This window comes from Pantherophis guttatus, chromosome 8, assembly GCF_059756535.1.
Source record: "Pantherophis guttatus breed Tessera chromosome 8, ASM5975653v1, whole genome shotgun sequence".
Lineage (NCBI taxonomy): Eukaryota > Metazoa > Chordata > Lepidosauria > Squamata > Colubridae > Pantherophis > Pantherophis guttatus.
The window spans coordinates 54,394,692-54,410,262 of record NC_142070.1 but is presented as its reverse complement, the minus strand read 5'-3'; the positions used below and the strand labels follow the sequence as shown (position 1 = coordinate 54,410,262).

Below are 15,571 nucleotides of genomic sequence, written 5' to 3'. Positions count from 1 at the left end.
TTTTAAAAGAATTAAACAAATTTTGGCCCAATAAATTTAAAACATCCCAACTAAAATCAATTTACAGTTAAAAATATCTAAAAATATCTAAGGGGGGATTACGCCAGCTCAGCTTGATGAAATAAAAGTGTTTTAAGGGCACAGCAAAAAGCACAGAGATCTGGTATCCTACGTATCTCCGGGGGCAGGTCGTTCCAGAGGGCAGGTGCTGCCACAGAGAAGGCCCTCCCCCTGGGGGTCACCAGCTGACATTGTCTGGCCGACGGCACCCTGAGGAGTCCCTCTCTGTGTGAGCGTACTGGCCGGTGGGAGGCTATCGGTGGCAGAAGGCGGTCCCGTAAGTACCCAGGCCCTAAGCCATGGAGTGCTTTACAGGTGGTAACCAACACCTTGAAGCACACCCGGAAGACCACCGGAAGCCAATGCAGCTCACGCAGGAGGGATGTCACATGGGAGCGCCCCATCGCTCCCATAATCCCCTGCTTGGCCGCATTCTGCACCAGTTGGAGCCTCCGGGTGCTCCTCAAGGGGAGCCCCATGTAGAGAGCATTACAGTAGTCCAGGCGGGAAGTGACAAGTGCCTGAGTGACCGTGCGTAAGGAGTCCTGATCCAGAAAGGGACGCAACTGGCGAACCTGACTTTTGTCTGCTTACTTTCTTCTGGGGTGAAGTTATGCAAATGAGTGTTCAGCTCTAGAGGGGCTTCATTGAAGTGGGCTGGAGTAGATAGTAGGGACATTGGCCTTGGTTGTTGATTTCTTCTATAAGTGACATGATTCCATTAGTCTTCCTATTTATATGGGGTCATATTTTAGGGAGCTGTTTGTTCCCTATTGTGTTCAATTTGGGAGTAGTCTTCTTGCTTAGGTTAGAGTTTTTTGCTTTGTAAGTTGAGTTTTAGAATGGCTAGAGTTGACCCTTTACAGGTAGATGAGTTACGAATTAATGGAGCCTGCCCATTCCATGCGTAACCTGAGGATTCATGGGAGTGAATCTCATACATTGAACGTGATCACTCCCTCATTTCGCCCACGCATTTGCTAATCGAATTTGTGGCTCGTTAAGTGCACGAGGTATTTCAGGATGGGGAAGGCCATGGGGGGAGGGGCTAGTGATGGAACAGGCACCTGCCTAAAACCACCCAAGGCATTCCCAACCCACTGAAATACCCCATATGCCCCACAATTGCTTTCCCCAACACCAGGGGTGAAATGCTCCCGGTTTGGACCAGATCGCCCAATCTGGTAGCGATGGCGGTGGGTGGTTCGGAGAACCAGTAGCAAAACCCCCTGTGCGCCCCCCGCCCATGCCCAGCTGAGCTGCGCAATCATCAGAGGCTGTTTTTATTTTACTTTTAAAAGCATTTTTTTCTACAATCTCTTTGGCTGAAAAAATGCTTTTAAAAGTAAAAAAAAAAAAGCCTCTGATGATTGTGCGGCTCAGTTGGGATCGTCAGAGGCTTCTAAAAGCATTTTTTTCTGCAACCTCTTCGGCCGAAGAGGTTGTAGAAAACAAAATGCCTTTAAAAGCCTCTGGCGATCCCAGCTGATTTGCCTGATCGTCAGAGGCTTCTAAAAGCATTTTTTTTCTGCAACCTCTTAAGGTTGTAGAAAAAATGCTTTTAAAAGTAAAAAAAAAAAAGTTGGCCAGGCCCACCCAGTCACATTACCCCCCCACCAAGCCACGCCCACAGAACCGGTAGTAACAAATTTTAGATTTCACCCCTGCCCAACACCCAGTGAATACCGGCTGCATCAGGTCACTTACTTTTTGAAGATCTGACAAGCAGTGTCCTCTTCAGCCTCTCAGCTGTGTGCGCCCCTCTGAGACTCCATTCAGGCCTCCAGAAGCCTCGCCAGGCATGTTGCCAGCCAAAATGGAACGTCTAAGGTGTAGAAATCAGGATCCAAACTTTTGCTCTGTCCGAAGATGTCTCTCTCTGCTTTCACAGAGTCTTTTATTTTTTATACAGTTTTTTTACAAGCAGACAAAAGGCAAGACAGCAACAGGGCTCTAATTGGCAGATACTCCTCCCTGTTCTCCCACTCAGAAGGAAGGTGAGATAATACACACCAGAGCCAGAATGAGATCATACAGGAAACAAGATACATGACACCAGAAGCGAGGCAGTTTGCTGACACACGGCTCGATCTCATGACCTTCAACCTCTACACTGAGGGACGGATCTGCCCCTTAGAAGCTCCATTTCAGCCGGCAACTTGTCAGGTGAGGCCCCTGGAGCCTGAACGGAGTGGAGGAGTTGCAGATCTGCCTCCCAGAAGCTCCATTTTGGCCAGCAATGTGCAGGACGAATGTTGCAGAGCCTCTGCAGTTGTTCATAATGGTGAACAACTGCTGTGGTGCTGAAAGATTCATAGTTTTGGGACTTGTTCTTGTTTACGAACAAGAACTAGGTGGTTCTTACCCAGGGGTGAAATGCTACCTGTTCAGGCTGGTTCGCCTGAACTGGTAGTAAAAAATGTAAAAAAAAAAAAAAGTTCCGACGATCAGGTGAGCAACCCGCTATCATCGGAACTTTTTTTTTTTTTTAACTTTTTTAGCATTTTTTTACTACCAGTTCTCCGGAACTGGTAGCCTTTTTTTTACTTTTTTAAAGCATTTTTTACTACCTATTCGCCTGAGCCGGTAGCAAAAAAATGCTTTTAAAAGGTAAAAAAAAGGTTCTGATGATCGCGCGGCACAGCTCTCATCTTTGGGACCGTTTTTTTATCTTTTAAAAGCATTTTTTTACTACCTATTCGCCCGAGCTGATAGTAAATGCGCCCAGCTCGCATTTGGTGCGCACTGTGCGTGCGCATGCACAACCATTGAACCGGTAGTAAACTGGTTCAGATTTCACCACTGCTCTTACTGTGTAACTTTGAATCTTCACTAAGGAAATGCTTGTAAATCGGGGATTACCTGTACTCTTTCTTCTAATAATTCATTTAATTTACATTTGGTACATATATAATTAGGGTCTGCTGTGGGCATAAGCTTAAACATATTTTGCAAGTCACGTCAGTCTCTTTTTCTATGAGCTTTTTTTTCTAAAAATTAAAAATGTATTTTGTTTAAAAAAAGAAAAATTAAAAACTTTTAATTTAAAATTAAATTTACATTTTTTTAAAGAAAATTAAAATTGTAGTTTTTAAAATTTTAAAAAATCCCATCTTTTAAATCATTCTCTCCTTCACATGGACTTTCAAGTCACTTTCACCCACCGCAGGGAGATGGAACCAACCAAATGGTTCCGTCCCAGGCGCCTGATGGACCCCGAAAGGTTCCTGATGGAGCTTGGGCCATTTCCTGAGACTCTGGCTCACGACTCGACTGAGGACCTGGTGGTCGCCTGGGACAGGGCAGCTACTGGGGCCTTGGACCGCGTTGTGCCTTTGCGGCCTCTGACCCGATGCCGATCTCGTCTAGCTCCTTGGTTTTCCGAGGAGCTGAGAGAGATGAAGCGTCGGAAAAGACACCTGGAGAGCGATTGGAGGACAAGCCGATCTGAATCTGACTGAACACAGGTGAGATCTTATATTAAGACCTACCTAGTGGCGATAAGGGCGGCGAAGTCTAGCTACTTCTCCGCTCTTATTGCATCTGCAGAGAACCGCCCAGCTGCGCTGTTTAGGGTGACCCGCTCCCTACTTCAGGTGGGGGTACAGGAAGACCCCTTAAAAGGTCGAGCTGAGGATTTTGTACAATTCCTGCATGATAAAGTCGCTCAGATTCGGGAAGGCCTGGACTCCGATTGGGTAGATCCAGGGGAGGAGACGGGGGCAGGTCTTGAGAGCGTTATCTGGGAAGAGTTTGACTCTGTGACTCCTGAGGACGTGGACAGGATTCTGGGCAAGCTTAACGCTGCCACATGTTTATTGGACCCGTGTCCCTCCTGGTTGGTACTGGCCTCCCGGGAGGTTACACGAGGCTGGCTCCAGGGGATTATAAATGCTTCTCTGAGTGAGGGTGTCTTTCCCGCTGCCTTGAAAGAGGCGGTTGTGAAGCCCCTCCTCAAGAAGCCTTCCCTGGACCCGGCTATATTATCAAATTATTGTCCAGTCTCCAATCTTCGCTTTGTTGCAAAGGTTGTTGAGAGTGTGGTGGCGCGACAACTACCCCGATACCTGGATGAAGTTGTCTATCTGGATCCATTCCAGTCGGGCTTCAGGTCACGATACAGCACGGAAACGGCATTAGTCGCGTTGGTGGATGATCTCTGGAGGGCTCGGGACAGAGGTTGCTCCTCTATCCTGGTCCTATTAGATCTCTCAGTGGCTTTTGATACCATCGACCATGGTATCTTACTGCACCGGCTGGAGGGGTTAGGAATAGGGGGCACCGTGCTTCGGTGGTTCTCCTCCTTCCTCTCTGACCATTCACAGTTTGTGTTGGCAGGGGGGCAGAGGTTGACCTCGAGGCACCTTATTTGTGGGGTGCCGCAAGGGTCAGTCCTCTCACCCCTTCTGTTCAACATTTATGTAAAACCGCTAGGCGAGATCATCCGTGGTTTCGGGATGAGTGTTCATCAGTATGCTGATGACACACAGCTATACATCTCCACCCCAGACCACCCCAACGATGCCCTTGCTGTGATGTCCCGTTGCCTGGAGGCTGTGTGGATCTGGATGGGGAGAAACAAGCTCAGACTCAACCCCTCAAAGACCGAGTGGCTGTGGCTTCCGGCGTCCCGGTATAGTCAGCTGGTACCATCACTGACAATAGGGGATGAGATCTTGCTCCCCACAGAGAGGGCCCGCAACTTGGGTGTCCTCCTGGATTCACGGCTATCTTTAGAAGATCATTTGACGGCCGTGGCCAAGGGTGCCTTTTATCAGGTTCGCCTGATCCGCCTTTCTGGATCGGGACGCCTTGCGCACAGTCACTCATGCCCTAGTTACCTCCCGTATGGACTACTGTAATGCTCTCTACATGGGGCTCCCCTTGAAAAGCACCCAGAGGCTCCAACTAGTCCAGAATGTAGCCGCGTGGGTGATTATGGGCACAGCTCGTTACGCCCATGTAACACCTCTCCTACACGAGCTGCACTGGCTCCCGGTGGTCTTCCGGGTGCAATTCAAGGTGTTAGTTATCACCTTTAAAGCGCTCCATGGCTTAGGACCTGGGTACCTACGAGACCGTCTTTTGCCACCAATAGCCTCCCACCGACCAGTTCGTTCTCACAGGGAGGGACTACTCAGAGTACCGTCAGTCAAATTATGCCGACTGGCGACTCCCAGGGGGAGGGCCTTCTCTGTGAGGGCTCCAACCCTTTGGAACGAACTGCCCCCGGAGATACGGAATATCCCTGATCTCTGTGCTTTCCGCCGTGCCCTCAAGACCCTGATGTTCCAACAGGCGGGGCTAAACATATGAACATGTGAATGATTTTTTTTTTAAACGTTATCTAATTCTGGGTTTTATTTAATTGACCAAACTAAGTAATAATTTTAATTAGCAATTTTATGATGTTTGTGTGTCTATATTTTTCTTGACTGTACACCGCCTTGAGTCCTACGGGAGAAAGGCGGTATAGAAATATAATAAATAAATAAAATAATAAATAAATAAATGTGCCTTGCTTTCATTCCAAATTATTTCACTAGAGAACAATGGTGCCTTCTGTAGAATGTTTGCACACAAACTGAAATATTTGCTTGGGAGACCAGAATTGAGAAAACTCTTGTTTTGAGGTGAAGTAAACTATTAATCCAGAAATTTCAGAAATACAGCAATTGAGAGATGCATGGGAAACAAGCTGTTAAGGCAACAATTTTGTTATATGTTGGAAATGTTGCAGAAGTGGTGTATAACTTTTTACTTTATTAGTTAAGCAGGACATGATATAATGACAAAAAAGAAACCTTGTTTTGTTAACGGTGTTCATTATTTATTTATTTATTTACTTTTTTGCAGCATCCTCGATAGCAAAGCCGCTGGACATAGATTGTCTCGTACTTTTTCAAATTTGAAGTGAATAAAACTCAGTTCAATCCATCCGACAATGGAGTCCTCCGTGCTGAATGCCGAAATATCCGCTTTGAGGCATTTTCTGCCATAAAATAATGCATAATAGCTACCGAAGCCTTCCTTGACGAAGTTTTACAAACTTTGAAAATGTACGAATTGGGACACTTTAACTGGAGCCACACTTCATGGCAACATAATTGGTTTGGCTCAATAGTTCAGTTCACAGCCCGGTCACCATTCCCGCCCACAGCCCCTGGCCTTTGCCATAACAGAGGAAGAATGATTTTAACCATGCAAAAATAACATTTTCAACCACGCATCTCTGCGCCCGTCCTTCCTCAACAACCGCGGCCGCGCCACGCCGGCGCGCTGTTGCAAAATCCAAAAGACCTCCGCCAACGGCAGCAGTTATTCCGCCCGGAACCTCCAGCCTCTCGCGAGACTCTCAGCTACGGTTGGGGGCGCGCAAGATTTGAAGGCAGCCTGAGGGCGCGAGGAAGCTGGCGCGAGTGGCGGAAACAGATCCGTTGGCGCAGGTGAGACGGTTGGCTTTGTGGCGCTGCGCCTCCGCCGGGATCCAGCCTGCGCTGCGGTCTCTGGGCCTGAGGGTAGCAGGGGATCCTCTCCAGCCTTTCGTGGGAGCGCAGCAGGGTTCGGAGGGCGGGCGTATCCGCGGGCCGGCGGGGTTTTGGAAAGAGGCCAGAAGCGTCTCCGCAGTCCCCCCCCTCCAAACTGTCCATTAGGGGCCTCTCAGCTTAAGTAAAGGAAATACATTTCGATGCCCCTTCCATTAGTTTGTTGATGTTTCTCTGCTACCATATTAGGATCTGGACCATTTTTAGACCCAAAACTACTGCTTTGGGTTTGGTTTCATGAAGGTCCTTTAAATTAGCTGCAACTGTTCCTGGGATCATGTGACTATCATTGGAAAGCAGTTCTGTGGCTTTGGCAGAACATGCCTATAGCCATGCCTTCTAAAACACTACCTTGGAATTAAATTTAAAGTAGTTTATAGCCTATAACAGAATTAAATCATTACTGAAGGTATTTTTCTGCCTGGGAGACTACAGATGGCCTTTGTTTTGATTTTAAGGAGTTTGACATAAGGTTAGATGTGGACCTTCTGCGATGCTTTTCTGAAAACTAGTCTCCATTATGGATTAATTTTGCTACGACTAAGCTGTCAAGATGAACTATTGTTTATTAGATGAACCAGCCATAATGGGATGAACTGTCTTCATGAAGGAAAGAATTGGAAGTAATGTCTTCCATATTTGTGTCACCTTTGGTCATTGTGTTTTCCAAATATTCATATCAAGGAAATGCACTGAACAAAGAAAACTTGCAAAAGGTGAAACACCACCAAGGCTGGGCACTGCAGAAGCAAGGAACTAGTTAATGGAATTGATACAATAAGTGTTCTTTGTTTTCCACATTTTTCCTTCTCATTGCAGCTATGAAAGGGGAAAAGTTGTTTGATATTAGGAAGGCCTTTGAGGAAGCTCAAAAACTTCACCAAAATCAGGCCAAATTGGTGGCATCTTTAAAGCATACCTATAATGAGGTAAGTATTGTTTATCATTCCTTCTTGTGGGAGTTCCCACATTGGTTTGCAAAAGTCATTATACAATCATTCTGTTACTTATCAGAAGACTTCAGATGTGAAAAACATGAAGCCTTTAAGAAAGCATGGAAAAACAAGGTGGCAAAAATGGGGAAAAATAATGAGGAAAATAGTAGTACTTGAGAACAAGAAGGTCAAAATCCTATGGGATTTTCATTTAGCCCATAATAAATCAGACATATTTGCAATTCCAAAGAAACAGTATGGATATTTGACATTGCAGTAGCTAGAGAAAGATACCCATCAATAAGAAAGAACTAGAAAAAAATTATTGTTCAATCATGAAATTGTGTACAACTGTTTGCAATTCCATGGACCATAGTACACCAGACCCCCCTGCCCTCCACTCTGTCCCAGAGTTTGCTCAAATTCATGTTCATTGCATCAATGACAATACCTAACCATCTCATCTGCAATCAAGATAGCAAATGTGGAAAAACAAAGTGCTGGAATGTCTCCTAAAATTGTAGTATTATTTTGTGCTCCTCCAGTAATTGTGGAAGTAACTTCCAGCATTCCTCATGCTGATCTATGCTTTCTGGGATTAGCAGAGTTATGTTGACATGTAGAAATGTCTGTTTAAAAGCCAGTTTAAGGAGAAATACTGTTGAGAAGAATATTTTGAATGGGATGTATCATTAAGAAGGTCTGCAAATGTCTTGACTGAATTCTTTGGAGTTTGACATTTGTTTGATGTATCTAGCCTTTTCTCCAAGAACTTATAACTTAATTTTTGCTCCTAGTTACAAGACAAGGACTATTTTCATGAAAAGTTTGTTCATTACCTGAAGTATGCCATGGTAATCTACAAACGAGAACCGGCAGTGGAACAAGTGATAAATTTTGTGGCCAAGTTTCTGGCTTCGTTGTATAATTCAGAGAAAGAGGATGCTGAAGAGGAAGAAATGGAAAATCCCTTTCTAAATTACCTGTTCACCTTTCTCCTTGAGGTACTATATCTGCAAAGTAATAAGAAATAATTGGTACTACATAGATAAAAACTTTCATTAAAATGTGTATCCAGCACCATCTGAAACTGAAAATAATGGCCCAATACATCTATGTGTATTAATATGACATTGTGTGTGTGGGGGGGGGGGAGAGCTTTATCTTTTTCTGCCTTTGTTAAGGAAAGCAGTACAAAGCAATTGATTAGTTTTTCTTAAGTTAGAGTTTCTGAAATTCATTTATACAGGAGAGTCATTTGTATTCAAGTCTCTGTGTTACGCTTAAATCTGTGGCTTCCACATATTTGTTCCACAAATGAAAATTGCTGTCTTTGCACAATAACCTTTGCTAAAATTGCTGTCTTTAATGAAAGGTTATTGTGCAGAGCATTTCTGGACAGGGGCAGATTTTCTGTGCTTAAGAAAGGGGACATAAATTAATATACATAAGGATCTGAGCATAAGGGTTGGATTTTTTGTCACTGTAAACAAAATAGTACAATTTGTACCTCAGTTACTATTGTGTGACCAGAGCTATATAAAAGCTGAAGCACAAATTTTAAAATCTATAATTGTGTATAATCACAGTAACACTGAATGTTTAAAAATATCTCTTTGTCTTTAAGTCCCACCCCGCTAACAGCAATGCAGTTAGATTTCGTGTGTGCCAACTTATTAATAAACTTTTGGGAAGTCTGCCAGAGAACGCCCAGATCGAAGATGAATTGTTTGATCAGATTAATACTGCTATGCAGCTCAGAGCAAGAGACAAAGTACCAAATGTGAGAATCCAAGCTGTGTTGGCTTTGTCTAGGCTTCAGGATCCCAAGGACGACCAGTGTCCAGTTGTTAATGGTACATTCCTTGCCAATTCGTGTGGTTTATTAAATTTATTTCTGCTGTTCTTTAAAAGAAAAAGCTGCAATATTTTAATTTTAGTATTTAATATGGCAGAAACTCTTCAAACTCAGATTGTTTTTGATTTTTATTATTTTATTATATTTTGAAATTATTAATCATAGTTAACTCGGGAGGAAGGCTTGGTGGACTGGCAGTGTGAATTTATTTGTTAGATTTGTGTGCTGCCCATCTTATCTATATTCTATATGAATTGTTAAAATAGTTTCCTTAAATTTTGTTTTGTTCTCTTCATGTTGAAAGAGATGCCTAGTAGAACAAAATTGCTACCAAAAATCCTATGAATGTTGTGAATAAGTTTAAAAGGTTTTTAAAAATCTGGGGGTAAAATGTATGTTAAGATTCTCTTAACTTTTGTTATTATTTTTCTAGAAAAAGGACTTTTGTTTGTAAAGAAGGAGCTTAACTAGTAGCAAATCGGGCTCCAACAGTAGTTGGTAGTGAGCATTTCCTGTGGGAATCATCCAGCTTTACACAACAGTCAGAAGCTTTTGGCTGCAAAGAATTTATTAATAGCAATCCTATGAAGTGTGGAGCTACAGACTGTCGTCCTGAGTTACTTAGATAGCTGCTGCTGAGCTTTAGCTAACCAAGCTTGTAAGGCTGAATGTTTTGGAGAATTTCTGCATTTCAGCTTCTCTGCACTCTGTTTTATTTATGTTGATATTCCTATCAGTAACAAACCTGTCATAATAATTTTTCTTCTCAGTTTACAACAGTTTAATTGAGACTGACTCCAACTCAGAAGTAAGGCGTGCTGTGTTGTTCTGCATTAGTCCATCAGTTAAAACTCTACCCAAAATTATTGGTCGTACCATGGATGTAAAAGAGACAGTCAGGAAATTAGCATATCAGGTGAATAAATATCTGGTAATGTCACTTGCTATTTATTCTCTGTGTTAAAATTATATAAACTGTTGGAGAATTTAGCTGGTAGAAGAATATGTCTTTATATATGGATCACACTCTGTAAGAAAATACTTTAAATTTAAGAGAAACGTTTGTTTTTATCTATCAGTATCTGCAGAAAGAACTGTTCAGGTGAGCTGTGCTGAAGTGCTGAAAATTTCCTTTGGTTTTATTTGGAGATCTTTCTTTGAAATGGCCCCAAATAGATGGGGGCCAACCCCATTTTTGTACTGTTTTCTGTGGATGTAAACGCATTAATATTATCATTGGCTATTAAGTTAATTTCATATTGCTGAGAACTTACGAGTTGAAGTTGAGTACTGGCTATGTCACATGCCATGCTTCATCCACTGTGATTTTATATGACATTCTGGATTCTAGATTCATCAGAAACATAAATGTTGGAGTGTTATTTTATTACCTGTTTAATACGATTGCCAACCATCATACCATTCAGACAGTTATAGGTAGGAACTAGCAGAACACTCACATCAAAATATATGCCCAGTCTGTTTAAAAGAACAATCCTATCAGCCAAATCGGCTGAAGTGGTACAGCTAACAAATCTTCATTCCTGGACTTGGATTTATGCACTGGTTAAAAAGATTCTCTATTAATAGCAACTTTTGAGCATCAACTTTTGAAGATCTTAGGGGTTCACTTTGAGGGCACAAAGTCACCATAAGAATACATGATTTATTTTTAAATGGCAGGATACAATAAAACAGCTATGGTCTTAAGTTGCATTTTAGTCAGTGTATTGGGATGTAGTAGTTGTTTTTTTTTTCAAAAAAAGGCAGTTTTGCAGAATGTCTTATTCTACAGTTGTGTTAGCTTTGTGACTTGTCTGTTTACAGTTTCAGAGGCAATTGCCAGTTGTGTTGAGTATCCTTCAGTGTATTTGTCTTTATATGCTATTAATCCATATTATTCAAAGGAAAAATTATGTGAAAATTTTTTTTTAAAGGTACTGGCAGAAAAAGTTCATGTCAAAGCTTTGACAATAGCCCAGAGAGTAAAACTTTTGCAGCAAGGACTTAATGATAGATCAGGTAAAATGTTTTCATTTTAATTTAAATGTTTTAAAGCAGTTTTCTTTTTTCCAATACATGCTTAATATATGTCTAGATACTGATGGGAGACAGGATTCCAATTTAAAACAACTTGGGATGTTCGTACCATGTTTCCCCGAAAATAAGACCCTGTCTTATATTTTATTTGAACCCTGAAATAAGCACTTGGCCTTATTGCCATGAGCTCAAAAGCCTGATTGGGCTTATTATCAGGGGATGTGTTATTTTGGGGGAAACAGGGTAGGATTAATAATACTGTGTGTCCCTGAAAATAAGACCCGGTATTATATTTGCCACCAAAAAAGGCACCAGGTCTTATTTTGGGGGAATGTCTTCCACTGACTCACTTCATGGCGGTGGCACCGACAGCCCAGGCCAGCAGTAGCCTGCTGCCAGCTCACTACTTCTGCTGCCGGTTGCAGAAGTTGTCCCCAACCTCCATTTTGCCTTCAGGAAAGGCCTCTGCACCTGAGAAATGGGCTCTGGATTGATGCACTCGGGTTTGTTTCGCCATCAGAAGCCTTCAAGGAAAGGCCTCTGGAACAGATAAAAGAGCTCTGGATCAATTGGTTCACCTCTGACAGCGAAATGAGGCCGGGAGGACACTGCGCGTGTCAATCCGGAGCCTGTTTTGCCTGCAGAAATCTTTCCTGAAGGCCTTTGATGGCGAAACAAGGACGGGGGGGCACCACATGTGTCAATCCGGAGCCCCTTTCTCGGCTGCAGAGGCCTTTCTTGAAAGCCTCTGATGGCAAAACGGAGGCTGGGGGCAACACACGCGAGCGATGGTAAGCGGCCGCAGAAGAAGTGGGCTGGCAAGGCGAGGCAGGTGTTGGGGTATGCGAGGCCTGGCTGCAACTGTCTGAAGGTAAGCAGCTCAACCCTCCCCTCCCCATCCTTGCTTGATTTTTACTTGTGCGCCTTGCCCCACCCCGTGCAACCAGGTGCAGGGGAGTGGGTGGGGTCTTAACTTTGGCTTATTTTGGGGGTATGAGTTATATTGGGCGCACATGTAAAAATCAAGCTAGGGCTTATTTTTGAGATAGGTCTTATTTTCAGAGAAACACAGTAGTCAATTCAGAACTTACCATGTTTTCCCTGCAAATAAGACATCCTGAAAATAAACCCTAGCCTGATTTGTAAGTATGCCCCAATATAAGCCCTACCCCCAAAATAAGCCCTAGTGAAGATCGTCATCAGTTGGGTGTGTGTGTGTGTGTGTGTGTGTGTGTGTGTTGGGCATGGCCAGCACAGGTGGTGGTGAGTGTGCGGGGGCCGACGGTGTCTGGCAGCAGCCATGGGCAAGCAGAGAGACAGTGGGAGGGAGTGGGCGGGCATGACAGATGTATGAACCTCCCAAACACTTAGACCTACGGGCAGAAAATAAAACAATGGGAAAAAAAGTAAGTAATGGGAGGATGTTCTTGCTTCTGAGTATACCAATTCAGAAGCTCACATATATTGAACGCCTGAGTCAAAACTGTAAACCTCCATCGGCTGAGAAGGGGCAATGAAGCTAGAGGAGAAAACCTATCCTCCCCCCTCCCCCCCACGCCCTAAGGGCTGGGAACAACCAACGACCACCTGCCCAACCACTTGTCCCCTCACAAACAAGGGCAGCGATCCATGAGGTGTTTAGCACGGCGGCTCCTTCCCTTCTCCGGTCACCTTATGGAGGCTTGGCCCCTTCCCTCCCCACCAATATGACTCCAGTGGCCAGGTCTTGGTGCCTGTGTGTGAGAGGGTGCAGGATAGTGGCACTTAGTGGCAGCGTAGTGGCGGGATCAACAATGTGGGTAAAGTGCCACCCTGAGCTCAGCCTGGAGCTGACTCAGCTTCTTAATCACTGCCTTTTGTTCCATCTCTCTGGGTACCTGGAGGTGTTTCTGGCACACTCTCCCCAGTCCCGGCCCTCCTGTGGCACCAAGCAACCTCACCACCAAGGCCCCTCTCCCCAGCCCATCCTGGGCTGCCTGGTGGGCTGCTCCTGCTCTCAGCTGCCCTGTTGGGCTGCTCCTGCCTGGCGCGGGGCCAGTCACCCAGATCTATGGCCTCCGGAGTGCCTCCCCCTGCTGCTGGCCTGCCAGGGTCCATTCACCAGTGGTGGCCAGTGGAGCCATGCCGTTGATTGATTGATTGATTGGTTCGATTTATATGCCGCCCTTCTCCGGAGACTCAGGGCGGCTTACAATGCATTAAGCAATAGCCTTCATACTTTTGTATATACGTGCTTAGTAGGGCTTTAGACCCCCCCTACGTGGTATTCTTTTTTATACAAAGTCAGTTTATTGCCCCCACAATCCGGGTCCTCATTTTACCTACCTCGAAAGGATGGAAGGCTGAGTCAACCTTGAGCCTGGTGAGATTTGAACTTGCAGTAATTGCAGGCAGTGGTGCTACTTAACAGCATGCCGCTTCGCCCACCATCACCTTCGGGCTGCGCCCTTCCGCTGCCCTGCATTGATTCGGTGGGTGTCTGGCAGATGGAGGGAGGCAATTCCACACACACACACCAGCCTGGCCTCATCTTGTGGTGGCACTGCCCCACCAGCCAGGCTGGGCTGGGTGAAAGACAAGGCAGTGGCAACAGAGCAGCTGCAGGTGAGGTACAGGCTGAAGGGAGCCATGGGCAACCCTATGCACAACCAGCACAAGAGCATGGCTGTGGGCTGGACAGAGACAGCCAAAGGGCTAGATAGTACCTATTTCTGGTGTAGATGAATATAGGAGCCTTTAAGGCAGGAGAAACATGAATTTAGCCTTGGAAGAGAAAAAGACATAAGACTCAAAAGGACCCCACCTTGATTCTGTTGGGTATAAAAGGGGACAAAGAGAAACATATTCAGGCTTTAAAGATTCATTAACATGATAGTCATTAAGAGAATCACATGGTGGTTAAGTTTATGTGGGCTCCCTCCCCATGAATTTTGTTGGAAGCTCTCTGGGAATGCTGCAAATCATGATCATGTGATCACAGGACACTAACTGCTGTAAATTTGAGCCAGTTGCCAAGCACCCAAATTGCAATCATGTGGGAGTGGTGTGACAGTCGTAACCTCCAGGATGGTCTGTAAGTCACTTTTTAGCACTATCATAACTCTATTTCTCTCCCTCCCTCCCTCCCTCTCTCCCTCCTTCCCTCCTCTCTCTCTCCCTCCCTCCCTCTCTCTCTCTCATTTATGTATGTATGTGCATCTGATGTGGAATTCATTACTGTCCCTAATAGAAAGCGTGAAAGAAATGGTACAGAAACAACTTCTCCAAGCTTGGTTACATCTAGTTGAAGGAAATGTCTTAGAATTGCTCCATCATCTGGATGTGGAGAGTTGCCCTGAAGTGGGTGTTCTAGCCCTTAATGCTATGTTCCGGCTGTCTCCCCACCAGGATCTGATTAAAAATTTTTCCGAACTTGATGACAGGTAGGGATAATACAGCTGTGGCTGTCTTTTTACCTGGGTCAGAGTAATATATACTCTCTAGTAGGAACATAAGGTAGTCTTCTACTCTAAAATTGTATCCCATGATGCTTCAGTTGGATTTAGTAGCTGTTTGTTTTTAATGCACCCATAATTTCCTGCCCATATTTTTCATGAAATTTGTGCAACCATGTGTTTTGAGCATTCCGATGCCAAAGTTTCTGAACCTTAGCAACTGTAATATGTGTAGATTTCAACTCCCAGAATTCCCAGCCAGCAATGCTGATATTTGTCTTTTAAAAATGTATACAAAATTAATTCTCCCAACATGTTACCAAAATACTATTAGGTCTTCTTGTAGTGGTAGGTTCAGAACGCCCTCGAATAGTCAACCATAACTTAAGGTTTAAACATGTTGCATGAATCAACCAATTGTGATATGTTTATTTTTTAAAAAAGGTTAAGCTCATGAAACATGCGTATAAAGGAAATGGACTGGGAAATGAGTTATAATTGGAGAATATGTTTCTAAATCTATACAGTGTCATATTTTACTTTTATTTGTTTTTATTAGTTCTTAGTTCAGCTCTTGTAGTGGGACTAAGTTTGTTTATTTATATAGCAATCAAACATAGGTTTATAGGCTCATTTTGTTGATTTTTTAATTTTGCTATATTATAGATTATAAACCACCAAATCTTGCTAGATTATAAT

The 15,571-nt window shown here is 43.9% G+C and overlaps 1 protein-coding gene across 8 annotated transcripts in view; it reads left to right on the top strand.

Annotated features, from left to right (window-relative positions):
• The first annotated feature begins 2,043 nt into the window (after positions 1-2,043).
• NCAPG (non-SMC condensin I complex subunit G) overlaps positions 2,044-15,571 on the top strand; it is a 58,259-nt gene continuing 44,731 nt past the window's right edge. For 2 of the 8 annotated variants that reach the window (XM_087875218.1, XM_087875215.1), the window contains exons 1-7: positions 6,503-6,578; positions 7,425-7,534; positions 8,338-8,544; positions 9,168-9,396; positions 10,169-10,314; positions 11,336-11,420; positions 14,668-14,860. In XM_087875218.1, coding sequence (XP_087731344.1) covers positions 7,427-7,534; positions 8,338-8,544; positions 9,168-9,396; positions 10,169-10,314; positions 11,336-11,420; positions 14,668-14,860 — 968 coding nt within the window. In that variant the 5' untranslated portion in view covers positions 6,503-6,578; positions 7,425-7,426. Of the gene's footprint in view, positions 2,227-5,904; positions 7,078-7,424; positions 7,535-8,337; positions 8,545-9,167; positions 9,397-10,168; positions 10,330-11,335; positions 11,421-14,667; positions 14,861-15,571 lie in introns of those variants that run through there. The other 6 variants (XM_087875219.1, XM_087875216.1, XM_087875213.1 and 3 more) reach the window with 5 other exon arrangements.